At 48.1% G+C, this 15,223-nt stretch overlaps 1 protein-coding gene across 5 annotated transcripts in view; it reads left to right on the plus strand.

The window, feature by feature from the left end:
• The window catches only part of NTRK3 (neurotrophic receptor tyrosine kinase 3), a 333,653-nt gene that overhangs the window by 227,044 nt on the left and 91,386 nt on the right, over positions 1 to 15,223 (plus strand). Inside the window, exon 13 of one of the 5 annotated variants that reach the window (XM_065412802.1) lies at positions 14,860 to 15,015. The exons of the other annotated variants lie outside the window; for them this stretch is intronic. Within the exon in view, the coding sequence (XP_065268874.1) occupies positions 14,860 to 14,978 (119 nt within the window). The 3' untranslated portion in view covers positions 14,979 to 15,015. Of the gene's footprint in view, positions 1 to 14,859; positions 15,016 to 15,223 lie in introns of those variants that run through there. 5 annotated transcript variants of the gene reach the window in all.

Below are 15,223 nucleotides of genomic sequence, written 5' to 3' on the forward strand. Positions count from 1 at the left end.
TGCAATGAATCTGTGCCTCACACACTGCAGAAGCGGTTGTATAAACCACACATATGCCTGGGGAACTGGAACCCTCCGCCTTGAGTCCCAAAAGCCCAGGCCTGAGCTACCTGAGCTAAGGTAGATCTCTTGTAATGGGAGGTAGTAATCAGCCCCTTATCTTCTGTATCAACCAGCATGAAAAGTGACACCAGACACATTTACTGACTCCAAGCCAGTGGAGGACAAGGATGTCAAGAAAGAACACTCAGAAGGGCACATTAATAGGGTGAAGAAAAGAGACCGTGAGAGCGGGGTGACTGGGGCAGAAGGATTGATCTTCGGAGGTGGAGATAACAGGGCAGAGGAATTTGGGCGCAGGAGGTTAACTGAGGGAACGAACACACAGAACAGCTCTCAAGGGATTTAAATTGTGTGTAAATGATGGGAGAGAGCATAGGGGGTTGCAATCCTCATGGAGGGTCAAATGGCAGCCTTGGTCCTTCTAGTTGGACTTCTTTCTTTTTTCTTTCCCTGACCTTCTTGTATACAGTCCAGGCTAGATTTTCAGGTGGCTTAAAACCAGTGTGTGATCTGAGTCCTCACAATGGCCATACAAAGTGCACACTCATAATTTTGCACAAGTGTTCTTGGTCGTGTGTGTGTGTGTGTGTGTTCTGCTCTCGAAGTTTTACGAATCTGACTCCTTTTCTTGCACTTGACATGTCATCGTGCTCCAACTGTCAGAAGAAACAATGGACCATTTTTGGATGGGACATGATTGTTTTGGGGGAGATGAACCTTGAGTTAGATGTGTTTGTTCCTGTTGCTTCATGTGTAGCTCGGGGCTGAAGTTGCAGTTCTGTTTGATTTTCTGGTCTGCTTCATTTTCCTTCTCTCCTTTAATAATTGCTGCATTGAAAAAAATTCTCCTTGCTCCTTATGCGATCAGTGCTGCATATTCTGTATTGGTTACAGTGCTCTAATAGCTTAATTTGACTGTGCAGGGTCATGTCTCATTTAATGCTGGCTGGTTTTCTTGTCAATCAATAAAAACTTCATTTAAAAAAAAAAAGGAAAGAAAGTGGAGGCAGAAACCCAGCCATTAGTGAGCTAGGCTGAGACCTGCAGTACTCACCTGGTTTCCAAGCGGTCGTGCTGCAAAAGCTTGTGCGATCTAGTCTAAGTTGAGCCCTCCAGATTCATTGCTGACTTCTGCCAGCAAGGGACAGACCTGAATCACAGAAAGCCCCCCCCCCCTTTGGCCCTAGGCATCACTGAGCTGCTCCATGGAGTCCTTACTCCACCTGCTTGCATGTCCTCTAAGAGGAGTTCGTCTCTTAGGTCCTGTGAGTGTCTGTATAATTCTTCCCATGTCCCCAGCTCGACGCTCTCCGTGTTCCACGTGCGAACCATGTCTGGCTCAGAAACACTTCCCCTTCCTTGCCCCTGTGTTATTTACCACTAGCTCAGAGGGGACAAGAAGAGCCTGATTTGGGTTTGTTTGACTCATTTGCCTGTGAAATAAACATGTCACATCATAGGAGGGTGTCAGCAACCTCAGTCTTGTGTCCATGTTGTTCTCCTCACTCAGGCTGCTTAGACAGCCCTTCCAGAGGTTTTGTGTGAGTGGACCGTAATCAGGGAGGGAAAGAGATGTCTCAAGCTCTTATCTTAGCTGAAGTATAACTGCTTCTGCTGAGCTGGCTTATTCCCAAGAGAGGGCTCATAGCTAAATGTGTCAACTCAGAGCCTGGCCTTTTATAAAAGGGAATCTGCTTTTTTCCAGACTGAAACAATATTAAACCATCGCCTACATGTATGCAGGCAGCCTTTGCAAGGTGACAGTACTCGTTTGGCAGATCTCTCAGCTGACCCTTCAGTTGTTTGCTTGTGAGCCGCCAACCTTCTCCCTGACCTCTCAGGACTTTATTAACTCACTTTCCTGCACCATGCTATCAAGCGGGGCACTCCCAACCCTGTGAAGTCCAGCTTGAATCAGCAGTGCCCTCCTGTTTCCATTTGGAAACCTCTACTCTTGGAGCCGGGGGTGTGATTCCCAGCTCACGTGGCGATATCTGAGCTAGCTCTGCTTGAGCGAGGGTGCTAAAAACAGCAGAGTTGCTGGGCTAGCACAGATGGTGGCTTAGGCTCGCCACCCAGGGAAGTAGCGGGGGGTCTAGGTGGGTCTGGGCTATGGGAGTACATGCCCGCCTGGACACCCTGGGTACTTATTTGGGCAGCTCGCCTGTGCTACCCTGGCTACACTGCTAATTTGAGCATGATAGCTGGAGCAGAGCTAGTGCAGGTATCTGTGCAAGCTCAGACTCACACCCCCAAGTCCAAGTGCAGACATAGCCACCATGAGGGGGTGGTCAGAAAGGCACTGCCTCTCCCCAGACCATGTGCTGCATTGCGCAGTTGGCCAGGTGAATTATGCGGGGGGAGGGGGAGTTGTGCCTCATTCTGAAGCTTTAGATATTAGCCGCTGCTAAAGGCTGAATAAAGGAGTAAATGGACTGATGTTTCTGGCATGGCACAAGGCAGAATACCTTGGCTGCTGGAGTCCAGTGTTGTTAGGCGTAATGGGAAGAGGTAGGCTATTGGGCTGGATGGACCTTTTGAGCGATCTGTAATGGCAGAAGGTGGAATAGTAGACAAGACAGAATTATGGTGTGATCCATAATTGCAGGGAGTGGGACAGCAGGTTGAATATTGACTAGTTGTGTGATCCTTGATGGCATGACATCAGATCTGATAGACCTGCAGGCTGATCCATGAAGGCCGTTCCTGTTACTTGTTCTCCATACTGAAATATTTCTTTAATCAGAGAGTCAGATATGAAGTCTCTTTAAGAGCAGACTTCCATACAGTACCTGACTCAACGTAGTAATCAGAGTATCCGCTATGGAATGTTTTTCCTGCAGAAATTTCACATCCTTCCTCGTTTCCTTGCTGATCTTTAGGGTGAATCAATGAAAGGAGCTGTACACAAATAGTGCAGCCTGTGATCCTATGGGTGTCCATTAGCGAGGCATTTGCTCAGTATTAATGGACCTGTTGATTAACAGACAAGCCATCAAGGAAAGCTGTTACCCGATGACAGTGGTTTGGTAGCGTTTGGTGTTGTGCTGCCCCACCTCCTCCGTGCATCATTCATTCCTGGTGCCCAGGCTGCTGCAGCCAAATCCATATCTGTGCCACTTGAGAGAAGATCCAAAACAGGAGCTTGTGCACATCACTCGCAAACCGTGAGAAAATGGGATCTCATTGAGAAGAGAAAGAGATTGTTGTGTAATGGGCTGGTGATTTGATTGTTGTGGGCATTTTTCGGTTAATCCTATTACAGGCGTAGGCAGGGTTTGCCAGTTGTCTCTAGTGAATGCCTTGCTCAGCTGAAGCTAAATGGAGTGGTAATGTCCACGGAAGAGCCCCAACAGTCTTTAGAACTGTTGTAGTCGTAATGGCTCCTGAAGAAGTCACAGTGCATGGGAACATTCAGTCAGTTCTGTAAAGACTTCCAGGCTGCCTGTCTGGGCTCAGTAAAGCTGAGAGAGATGAGGTGGGTGAGGTAATAGCTTTTACTGGACCAACTTCTGTTGGTAAAAGAGACAAGCTTTCAGTCTCCGCAGGGCTCTCCTTCAGGTCTGGGAAAGGTACTCAGACAAAGCTGTTAGTTCTTTACCTTCCGACAGAGCTTTAATCTTTGCCCTTTTTGCAGAATTTCCCATAGTGCTAATGCCAGTTCAGTAGCACTCCCCATAGTAGAAGACCTAGGCCTGGTCTATGCAACGTGGTAAGGTCGACGTAAGCTGCCTTGTGTTGACCTAGCTGTGGAATTGTATTCTTAAATTTGTCTCCCTTCAACATAAGTGCCTCTCTACGCCAATTTAGTAACACCACCGCCCCGAGCGGCGTGGAGTCACAGTCAATGTAATTAGGTCGACACAGGGTCAGCGTAGACATTGCGTTGCTTGCATTGACTGTTCCTGGCCTCCAGGAGCTGTCCCATAATGCCCCACGCAGACAATACAATTGATATGAGCGCTCCTGGTGAGGATGTGCACCGCCTACCCAGGGAGCCAAGCATGCGCACACAAGTGATTTAATAACTATGGTGGCTGTATGCCGACGTAAGTTAGGTCGACATCATTTTGTAGTGTAGACATGGCCCTAGTGCAAGAGTTGGGATTTTGAGCACTGTGTTGATTAACATTGTATTACACTGTGGTTCAAATTCTTCTTTGTCTATTGTAAGGTGCACACTGCTGCTAATACCAGCAGAGCTGACCCAGTCTTTGGAAACTTTTGCAGAGTTCCCATAATGTAGACAAGGACTTAGCACATTTGGGTATGTCTACACGGCAGTATGGAGTGAGCCTCCCAGCCCGGGTCAATAGACATGGCCTAGCCAGGCTCACAGTAGCTCTCTACAAATAGTGGTGCAGACAGTGCTTTGACGTTGTAGCTCAGTCTGGAACTTGGCTCTGAAGCCCACCCCCCTTCCCAGAGCCATGGCTCCAGCGTGAGCCACAACTTCAAAGCGCTGTCCGCACAGTTAGTTTTAGAGTGTGAGCAGGCTCCCCGCTGGCCCAAGTCTATTGGCCCGGGCTGGGAGGCTCACTCCAAAATGCTGTGTAGACATGCCCTTCAATGTCTTCCAGTGATCTGGGGTCCCTCAGTACAAGCCTAGGCAATGCACTTCCCTGACAGCCCATGATGGCCTATCCGTGCTGAGCAGCTGTAATAAAGCTGTTGCGGAGACACTTGCGTGACCCAGCAGCACCAAGTGGGTGGAAGGAAAAGAACGGGTTTCTGGGTACGGGTTGTATTTTAGACATAACTATCATGCTTGTAACCAACTGCTGAGCTTCTGGGAAGTGAACTTGAAACCTCAGCGCTTTGTGGGGAGCGGAGGATGCTTTGGGCATCCTTTGGCTGCCGGTGTAAAGAAACCTATTGCCCGGTCTGGTATGCCGGGCATCACTGCTCCCCTGGCTTTGTGCCCACTGCACAGAGAGTCCCCAGTGTGTTAACTGTTAGACCTGTCTCTGTTGTTCCAAGTCTGACTCTGTTAGGATCGTCCTTCTTAGGGCTGACGGGAGCCGAAGTGACAAGGCAGTTAGTGGGTTAGGGCAGCAGAGTGAGAACCATTTGGTGTTTCTCTCCCAACTCTTCTGAGTGCCTTTAATTAGCATGATTGTAGTGCACACGATTACGCCATGTTCTCTAGTTCCCCTGGTTAGAATAATGATTCCCACAGCTCCTTTTGTAACCAATGCTGATCATTTAGAAAGACTCCTGTTAAAAGCTGTTGAGCTAAGATGTGAAAAAATGATCAAAGTTCAGCTGCAACATGCTCACAGTGACACACACACATTCGCACGTCACATGCCTCTTCACACCCGCATCCTACGCTCACCCTTATCACTGTCGTTCACACAGGTCACACCCTCCTGATGGCCTTGCCCTTTCTGTGCCATCCACACACACAACATCCACTTACACGGTCTCACACTGATGCTTTCTGTGTTGCTCAGACATAGTCACACGTACAACGAAACTTCTCCCCACCGCACTCAATATCACTCACATACATGTCACATACTTACCCTTTGTGTCACTTGCTTGTCCCTATCACGTGCTTGCACATCCAATGCACTCACACAAACACGCCCACCAACACACACTCACACATGCACAACCTTTCTGTATCACTCATCCCATGCACACTCACTACTCTGACCCATGTCCAGTTGCATGCACAGCCATGGACCGTAGTCACTCACGTTCAGTCACACGCACAGTCATCTCTACCCAGATATGCAGACATAATCATGAATGTGTGCACACTCGCTCGCTTATGCTGTCTCTCCCACACACTTACAACCTTAGTAGCTCTCCCTTTGAGGCCTCTGGTACATCGGCCAGTGGCGACTCCTGACTGCCGGAAGCAACAGACAGAAAATGGATGTATGATACATTGGGCTGAAGTTATTTTGGGTAAAGCTGTTCCCCTCACTGCTCCCTTTTTAACTCTTGGGTGGAAGGAGAATGGGGGGGGTTTCTGGACAGTTGTATTTTAGTGAGTTATCCTGTCCCAACACCTGCCCGTACTGACCCTGGGTGAGTGCATCCTCGTCTCTCCTGTGGATCGTTCCACATCCATGGCGATTGATATTTGTGACAAAAGTGGGGCAGACAGATATAAAGCCTTGCACAGAATTATATGGTGTGAAATGAGATCTGGCTGAAGTGCTTTAAACCCATAGTGCATTTATGTGACTCAGAGGGTGGGGGGAGTTAGTTTGGGGCTCAAAGTAAAACTGGGTCAGGCAAGGGCTTGTCCATCATGTGGATTCATGAGGCACAGAACTGTCTGTCAAAAGCTCCAGCGCAAAGATTCACAACCAGGCTACTGACAGGAAAAGTTTGCAGGAAAGACACCTTTGTCCTCCTCAAAAAAAAGAAAACTCCAAATGAGGCAGCCAAATGCTTTCATCCCACTGAGCATTTCAGCCCCTGGCCCTCATTTTCAACCCTGCACTGGTGTGCGGGTCCGTCCCTAGCCACCCTGTGCTGACCATCCCTAGGGTGCTGGGAGGGGCATCTCATGCATCGGTCGCCATCCCTTCTCGCTCCCTGCAAAGCAGACTGCCTGGGAGCCCCCAGCCCTTGTCTCCTCTCCACTTTGCTGACTCTCTCTGCTCTGCTGGGGGCGGGGGAAGTCGTCCTGACTTTTATACCTTATTCCCACAAACAGGCAGGGCTTTAGGTACCTTCTGTGGAAGGGAGGTTTCTAGCCATGCCTCCCTCTGTAGAGTGAGCCATGTGATGCCTGCCTCATTCACTTGGGGCTATCGGGAATGCCTAGGATTATTCCTTAGGAGCAGCATGTTCCCAGTACAGGCTTGGGTTCCTGTACACCCTGTGGGGACTGCAGGGTTCTTTCTTTGAGGGAAGCACTGGCCTTTTGTACCCTTGTTTGTGCATTGATTTGAATGTTCAGAGGGCGTGTTGCTCTGTGACACAAAGGTGGGGGACAGGAGCCCTCCCCACTTAACCCTTTGGAAGAAACTTGTTTCTTGTCTGACTTGTTTTTCTTCACAAGGAAACTTTTTGAGAACCAGATAGTGGGGCATTGGCAGGGGAAGCAAACCCATGGTAGGTTTCTTCTTTTACAAAGTGATCTGCAGAGTAGAAGAGCTGGAGATGTGCTCTGTGAAGGGTAGTAACACCCGTCCGCGTAACTGCCTAATGGCTTAAAAATAACAAACCCCTCTTGCACTAGCCCCTCTGCTCTTCTGCAGTCTCCTGCCCTCAGCAATTTCTGTTCCTATTTAGAACCACTCTGTAGAGACAAACACCTGGTTCCCGGCTGAGCTCCCTGGTGCTCTTCACTCTTAAAGCACCACTTTCCATCACTCTTTAAAAAGCTCCAGGACATTGGCTCCAGGACTCTCAGGCTGGTATCGCTGCCCGGATTCCTTGAGAACAGTTGTGTCCTTGCCAGGCTACAGAAGGCAGTGCTGGAGCAGATGGCTCGAGGAAGGGACTTAAACCAATGAGAGACTATCTTGGGCCTCGATCTCTCTTCTACTACTTCCTTGTCCATCTGGGAATCCGGATGGAGGCCTTAGGGAAGGAGACAGGAACGGTCCCACATATCCAGGGCTGCAGAGATGGAGCATTTTTCTCTTCAGCACATATACCTCCTTTGGCTGTGTGCTGTCATCCCCCTACCAATTTGTCTGCAGTAAACTCAGCTACTGAAGGGTTGGGGATCTGGGAGTGGGCCAGCAAATTGTTTGGCGCTGCCTAGTTCAGTGCCACCTGCAAACATGTATCCTCCTTTGTGTCTCTTATTATGCCATGCCAGCCACTTCTGTCATTAGTCTAAAGGGGGCAGGCTGAGCCCTGCACCCACCGACAGAGTAGCTAGTGAGAGTGTTATCTAGTGGTCAGGGCAAGGGAATGGGAGTCAGGGCTCTTGGGTTACATTCCATCTCTCTCACTGACTCTTTCTGCTATCTTGGACAGGTCACATCCCTTCTCTGTGCCTCAGTTTCCCCATCGGCATAATGGTTAAAACATCTCTTGCCTTCCAGGGGAATGGTGAGGCTTAGCAAACTAATGTTTGTAGAGCCCTTTGAGATTGAAGAGAAATGTATAATGTGATAGCTGTTATCCTAACTGGGGGGTTTCCTTCATGGCTTGTCTCTTTGACTTTCCAGTCTATGGCACTGTTAGATCAGCCACTCCATGATTTGTATTAAACACCAATTAAATAACCTGTTTAGTTAAAAACAGCCAACCAGGATTTCTTCCCAATGGGCTCTAATTCCTGGGCAGATTGGTTTATGATTCCAACAACTCAGTATAAACAATTTCCACTTGAAGCAGTTGGAGAACTGAGTCAGTGTAAGAATAGTACCAACACCACGGACCGACCTGCTAGGCAAACTGGGATTATAAATAAATAAAGATATCCTATCTCCTAGAACCGGAAGGGACCTTGAAAGGTTATCAAGTCCAGCCCCCTGCCTTCACTAGCAGGACCATGTACTGATTTTGTCCCAGATCCCTAAGTGGCCCCCTCAAGGATTGAGCTCACAACCCTGGGTTTAGCAGGCCAATGCTCAAACCACTGAGCTATTGCTCCCCTCTGCAGAAGAGTTGAGAAGCTCTTTTGAAAAGGTGCCTGGTTCTCAAGTCAGTAGACATCTAGGGGCAGATGTAAAGATGGCAAAAGAATATATTTAAAAATCAAATATGTGACAATGTATTATGCTCCAGTATAGTATCTCTGACAGGGTCCCTAATGCTTTGGGGAGCGTAAGAGCAGAGGGGAGAGAAGCTGAGACAGAGCAATGTCGAAAAGAAATGGAGAGTCAACGAGGTGGAAAGATACTAGAGATGGTTCCTTCTGTCAACTGGAGCAGTGGAGGAGAAGGCTTTTGCACAAAGTAGTGATACAACTGTGGGAAGAGACAGGGATGAGGAGAGTAGAGAGAGACAAAGCTCATGATATCGTCTGGAGCAAATCCATAGAGTGTTTTAAAATCAATTCCTGAGTTCAGGGTAATTTGTTTTTCATCACTAATATATCCAATGACCGGTTTGCTGCACACCTTGCATTGCTTTGGTTGTTTGGACAGCCAGGATATACTGCCCTGTGCACTTCACAGATTGAGAGCCTCTCTCCTACATGTTACAAGTCTGACCCTATCTGACTGAAAGAAGACTGAAACGCTAACCGTTGTGCATCGTGGGTGAAACTGGTGGGTACCCAGTCCTCCCCCCTCCAAGCAATCCCACATACACTGACTTCAGGCTAATGAAAACAAAGCTGGGGACAGGGAGGCCTAACTGATCTGGCTGAGTTCCATCATGCACTGGGCCTCTGAGTAGCTTTAAATAGCTGCATCACAGTGCATTCTGGGGGGGAAATCTGGCTCTAAGCTTTGATGACATGGGTGTGTCAGGAGCAAAACACAGAGCACCTGCATATGCTATCGCAACCTTGACACTGTTGTAGCAGAGCTCAAAGTGATCTTTTTATTTCTGTCACTCACTCTCTCTCCAATTCACGCTTTTTTCCACCCTGGTAAACACTTTCCCTTTCTGCTTCAGGGGCTTTTCTTAAGGAGAGGGGGAGTGATGGGGAAATCTTGGATCTCTGCCTTTTAGGCTATCCGGCTACAGCATTTAGTATCTTGGAACCACTCCATCCACAAAGGAGTTCCAGAGAAAACAAACTTGTGATCCCAGCTAATATGGAAATGTCTCAGATTAATGGAGGCAACAGCAGAAATATTCTGGATACGGGAATTCTTCTGACCAAAGGTTTAATGAGTCCGACACAAGAGTCTTAAAGATCCCGTGGACATCAAATGGAAAGCTCTGAACACTGCTTTCTTCACAAAGACTCCTGGGTGTTTTCAGTATTTCTCTTCCCCTGTGGTTTAAGAATGAGAAAAATCTGCATGAAAACAGGATCTTTGTGCTTTAGCTGCTTCTGCTCTTTATTCCACACACCCCTACCCGAGGTCATGATCCTCTGATTGTGACATCGCGGTTGGTTCCTGTGGAGATGATGGAGATGCCACAAACGGAGGGTTATAACTTCAGCTGGCGCCTAAGCCAGAGAGGTGTTAGGCAATTTCAGCTCTCCTTGAGGTAAGTGGGAGTTGTTTGTTCAGGCAGCTCTCTGCAATTTATGAGATAGAGCCCAGGGAGAATAAACAGCAGTAAAAGGTGAAGCTGCTGCTAATGGACAGAGATCCTGTTTCCATGCAAATGTCCCCAACAGTCAAGCCCCAGGGACAAGGGGAACTGACTGAGGCAGTGAAAAGTGATTCTGCCTTTCCGATAGGGATGTTCACTAGCTCCCAGGACCCATTCCGAAGCTGGTAAGTGGGGTTGGTTCCACTTTAACACTGGCTTGACCCTAGTGAAACTTTTCCGGGGGCCTAATTCTTCTCTGTCACGCAGGTTGTAAATCAGTAGTAACTCCCTTGAAGTCTGGGAGTTTGTAACACGGGTGAAGATGAGGAGAATCAGGCCCAGTGGCTTTAGCTTGGAGTGCAGAGAAGGCAGCATGACTCCTGTCTTGCGGGAGAGGGGGAAGCAGCACCTTAGTTCACTTTCTGCTGATCCGCTGTGGCTGGAATTGTAGTTGCAGGGCTGGATGAACCAGCCCTGTCCCTTGAAAGTGGGGGAGGCTCCTGAAGGAGCCCCCGCCTCTAAAACGTAGCCCTGGGGCTGAGTGTCTCCCACAGAGTTCACAAGTTCCAGGGCGCGATGAACTTCATGGGGCTCTCCCTCATCAGGATGTACAAGCGACTCTCCTAACCCTGAACACGCACTGGCTCCAGCACATGGACTAGACTGGATGGCACCAAACAGCACTCCCATCTCTTGTCTTCTCGGATGTCATTCCAAGGAGCACTCCTCCTACATAGAGCTATGAAAGATACCTGGACACTGGATTCGCTCATTGTTCTTGCCTATGTTACATGTTCTAATGTAACATGAGAAGGGCAAGGGTGGGAACACTATCAAATAGTTGAGGCCTTAAATATGAGCTAGGTTAGCGCAGCTGTAATTTGCTGGAGAGTCTCTTCCCGATTCTAAATAGCTGTTGTTAATTTAGCACTACCTCTCTTTCCCAAGAAAGAAAAAACAATCGCCCTGTCAGTGCTGTGTCTGTACTGCTAGTGCCCTGGCTGACTATGTGCCAGTTTCTATATAATCCCCTGGGGCTACCCTCCCTTTGCGGCACCACCTTCCACTCTCCTCATGTGACCTGGGGCACTCCAGGGTTTGAAAAGCCCCAGGCTGGATAGCACTTCAAAATGTTGGCAGAGCGGGAGGCAGGCAGTTAGTATACTACAGGGACCCAACCAGGAGGAGGCTGGGCTCTGGGTTCCCTTTTAAAGTAGCAAAAAGGGTGCTGGAGGCTGTTGGAAGGCCAGAGCGGAAACTAGGGAGAGTCAAGGAGAATGAGAAGGTAAATGGCTAGGGCAAAGAGGAAGGGTTATCACATATCCCTGGGACAGATGCCCTCAACCCAGCTCTCCTTTCAGCAGCCACCCCCTCCCAGACTGCTTAGGACAAGTGCTCCATCTGATCCTGCCCACCCCAAGATGTTAGACCGTCCTGCATCTAGTTACATGTAAGCCAGATCTGAGCCCCTTTCCTCCCTCACCAGCAGCCAAAACGCTCTGTGCATTTGCTCCAATACAACCACATGATCATTAAGAAAGGTGGTTTCATATTAAACTGGTCACCATAGACCAGCGATGGGCAAAGGAGTGAGGAACAATCATCCTCACCCTGAAGTGTTGCCTGTTCTTAGAGTCCGATTTTCCACAAGGCTTTGAAATGCCTGGCTGGTCACTAGTTACCAATATATTAGAGTGTTTTCCTCCCATTTTCCAACTGGTACTGTACTGAGTGAAAACGTTACAAGAACTGTTTCAAGATTTCCCCAGCCTGCTCCAAAAGCAGGAGGTGCTAGAAATCCTCTTTTCGTGAGATTTCCAAGCCAGTTTTGCAGGAGCTAATGGTTCGGCCAGTAGAGCTGATGCTTATCCCATCTCTGAATCTTTTGAGATTCACCCATTCCAACTCGACATCACTGAGGACATCATCCATCTAACATATGACAACAAAGAAGAAAACCTAGCAAAAGTCATGTTAGTTTCTGATCCATATGAAACAGAACAGGGTAGAGGACTGCAGATTGGGAGAGGAATAGTTGAAAAAGAGCAAAATCTGCCAGGAAAGGAATATAGTTTTGCAACTTCTCTGAGGGTTTTACAAACAAGAGAGAGAAAAAGGCAACAATTAAACACCATAAAAGAGTGCTGGGCAGTATCTCATTTTTTGCCAGATCATTTGTAGGTTTGCTTAATACCCTAAACCTTGGGAAACATAGACCTCCACTTCAGCACACCCCTCACTGTCTCTCAGTAAGAGACACATGCCACCTATGAGACCCAAATTTGCTCCCATCCCATGCAGACCCAGCATTCTTGTGCTCTTTTATTTATTGTCCATGGAGAGCTTTGAAGCCTCCAGCTGTACTTGCAGAACTTGCCACTGATGCTAATGGAATAAAGCCCTAGGACTTTCCAACTCCTGGCCTGGCTGATTTTTCATGTGTCTCTTGCTTGAGGGTCTTGGTGAATAGCAGGCTTTGGGACTGCTGCACACACTGGTTTTGCAATAAAATAAAGCAGAGACCAGAACTCTGAAGAGACACTTGGTTTTATTGAAAGTTGACTCCTCCAGCCATCCACCAGTGAATTTAAAGTGCAGTTATATTCTGAAAAGTGACTGGGTAAAAATGCCATTCCGGGGTGCCATGTTTATTGTCTGCCAATGACTCTGATAATAAGCGTGCTCAGTTTACACGTTATTTTCTAACTGTCAGCCAAACTGGGATCTTTCTCATCAGGAATGAAGATTCTGCTGCTGGAACTTGATTAACAATTTTGGTTATGATAATTGAATCCAGCTTGCTGTCCCAAAGACATGTCGATTCTGCAGGCCAACAGCAGTAACAGATAGTTAAAAATTATTTTTGTCTGCAAAGCTAGCAGATCTGACTGCTACATGCATTCAGGGATCTGATGAGGAAGAAGGGGCCAGTTTTATAAAGGTGCTTTTCAGGGTAGAACTGCATTTTACAATTAAAAGAGATGATTTTTTGCTGTCTGGCTTGGATTCAGGGTTTAGTGAGCACAGGCCATCTGTTTCTGTCCCTTCCGTGTCTGATCTAGTAGAGGTCACCCTGCATGTTGCAATCGAAGGGATAGGTTCTCCTCTGCACACTGGCTGCTCTGGTGGTAGCAGCCCCGAAGCCAGCTTCAGCAGTTAATTCGAGGATTCCCTGCCCAGGGGAATCCTTGAGTTGTGTAGAGCGGCTAGAGCAGCACTTGCACCCTTTGGGTGGGGCAAAGGCATCCCAGTGATTCCCAGCTGCTGGAACTGCTCAGGAGTAGCTGGCATAGACGTACGTTCCCTGAGGCAGCGTTAATGGTCATTGTTGACCAGACTGGCAGCCTGATGGACCTAGGATTAGGAAGGCACCAAAGGTGGCTTAAAAGCTTCTTTTGCACCCTCTTTGCCCAAGCTTCATTGACAGCAACTCAGCGGGAACTACCTACCTCCGACGACATCGACCATCTTCGCTCCTGCCCATCTCATTCCATTGTGGCTGCCTCCGTGTTATGGGAATATTATCAATGGGAGTCCACAGAAAGAGTTGAAAAATTGGCTTGGCTAGATGACAGTGGAAGGGCAGACATGAGAATTCTTTGCAAGTACCTGCAGGTGTAAGCACCAAAGAGGCGGGTACATGGGGCTAGACATTGCGGGGGTAGAACTAAGCAAAGCAAAGTTTAGGCTGACCATTGGAAAAGTGTCCTAACATTGACCCAGAACATAGCCCCTGCGCACCCCCGTCCCATTCAGCTTCACAGAAGAGGGCTCTGGGACAGGAAATCACCAGCTTTCCCCCATGGAGGTTCCCCCACATTGTTCCATCAGGAACAAATGAGGTTAGCTCCCGCTGGTGCCTGGAATAGGCCAAACCTGGTGATGGAGGTTCCATTGGAGTCACAGTAGTACGGACTCTCCCAGGCTGAGCCTGCCCAGGGAGGGGGCACTGTGCAGAAATGACAATCCCAGGCGGTTGATGCCTTGGGACTGAAGGAGGGATGATGTATGCGTTCCCTGTCCCACACACTCTTCCTTCTGACCTGACCAGGGCAGACCCTAGACCCACAGAGTACCCTTCCAGGCAGGGCTGTGCCCAGGCGGGAAGGAGGTGATCCACGTACAAATGATCCCCTCAGAGTATAACTCTTGAGACTGAGGGGACAGGCTGGGCCAATGAAATCAATGAGGCTGTGAAAGAATGTCAGAGGAATAGTAGAGGGAGCTCTTGTGCTTTAGCTTTTAGAAGCTAGACTGAACAAAGCAGTGGGGACACCGCAGCAGGGAACCCCCCACCCCAGGAGATGGACTAGTTGTGAACTAATAGGCCTCTGCCATCTCTAACTAATATGAATCTGTTGGGAAAATAATTCACAGAGCATTTGCACCACCCTGCTTCCCTGTCACAATCATGTACCTCCTGAAGCCTCTGTCTTTCCCTTATGGACTGAGATAGCCAGCTAGACCCGGCAAAGAGAGGGCAGTTTGACTTTGATTTAACTGCAGCCGTTCGCTGGTTATTCGTTTGGTTCTTTTTAAATAATTACATGTGTGTCAGTATCTCTCTCTTTTTTTTCTAGTTTTGCTCTTTTTTGTTTTTTCGTTTACTTTATTTTTCTTTTTTCTTTTTTCTGTTTTTTGTTTTTCTTTTAGGTTTCAGAGAAATTATGTTGAATCCAATAAGCCTCCCTGGACATTCCAAACCTCTTAACCAAGGCATTTATGTTGAGGATGTCAGTGTTTATTTCAGCAAAGGACGTCATGGCTTTTAAAAACTCCTTAAAGGTCCCTGTTCTGATGCCAAGTTTATAGGCTGTGTCCTCAGAGCGGTGGGAAGCAGTGAGCGTGCTCTGTACGGATCAAGGCCTTCTCCTAATAGGACTCTGCAGCCCCGTCGGTACACATGTTAAAGCCAACCGAAACCTGTGGTTGTCTGTCACCAGATATCAGGGTTGTTCTTTTCCTCCAATAGTTGCTGTGTTCGTTAAATGTTCCTGCAAGGCCCCACAGCCGCAAT

This window comes from Emys orbicularis, chromosome 10 (assembly GCF_028017835.1).
Source record: "Emys orbicularis isolate rEmyOrb1 chromosome 10, rEmyOrb1.hap1, whole genome shotgun sequence".
Lineage (NCBI taxonomy): Eukaryota > Metazoa > Chordata > Testudines > Emydidae > Emys > Emys orbicularis.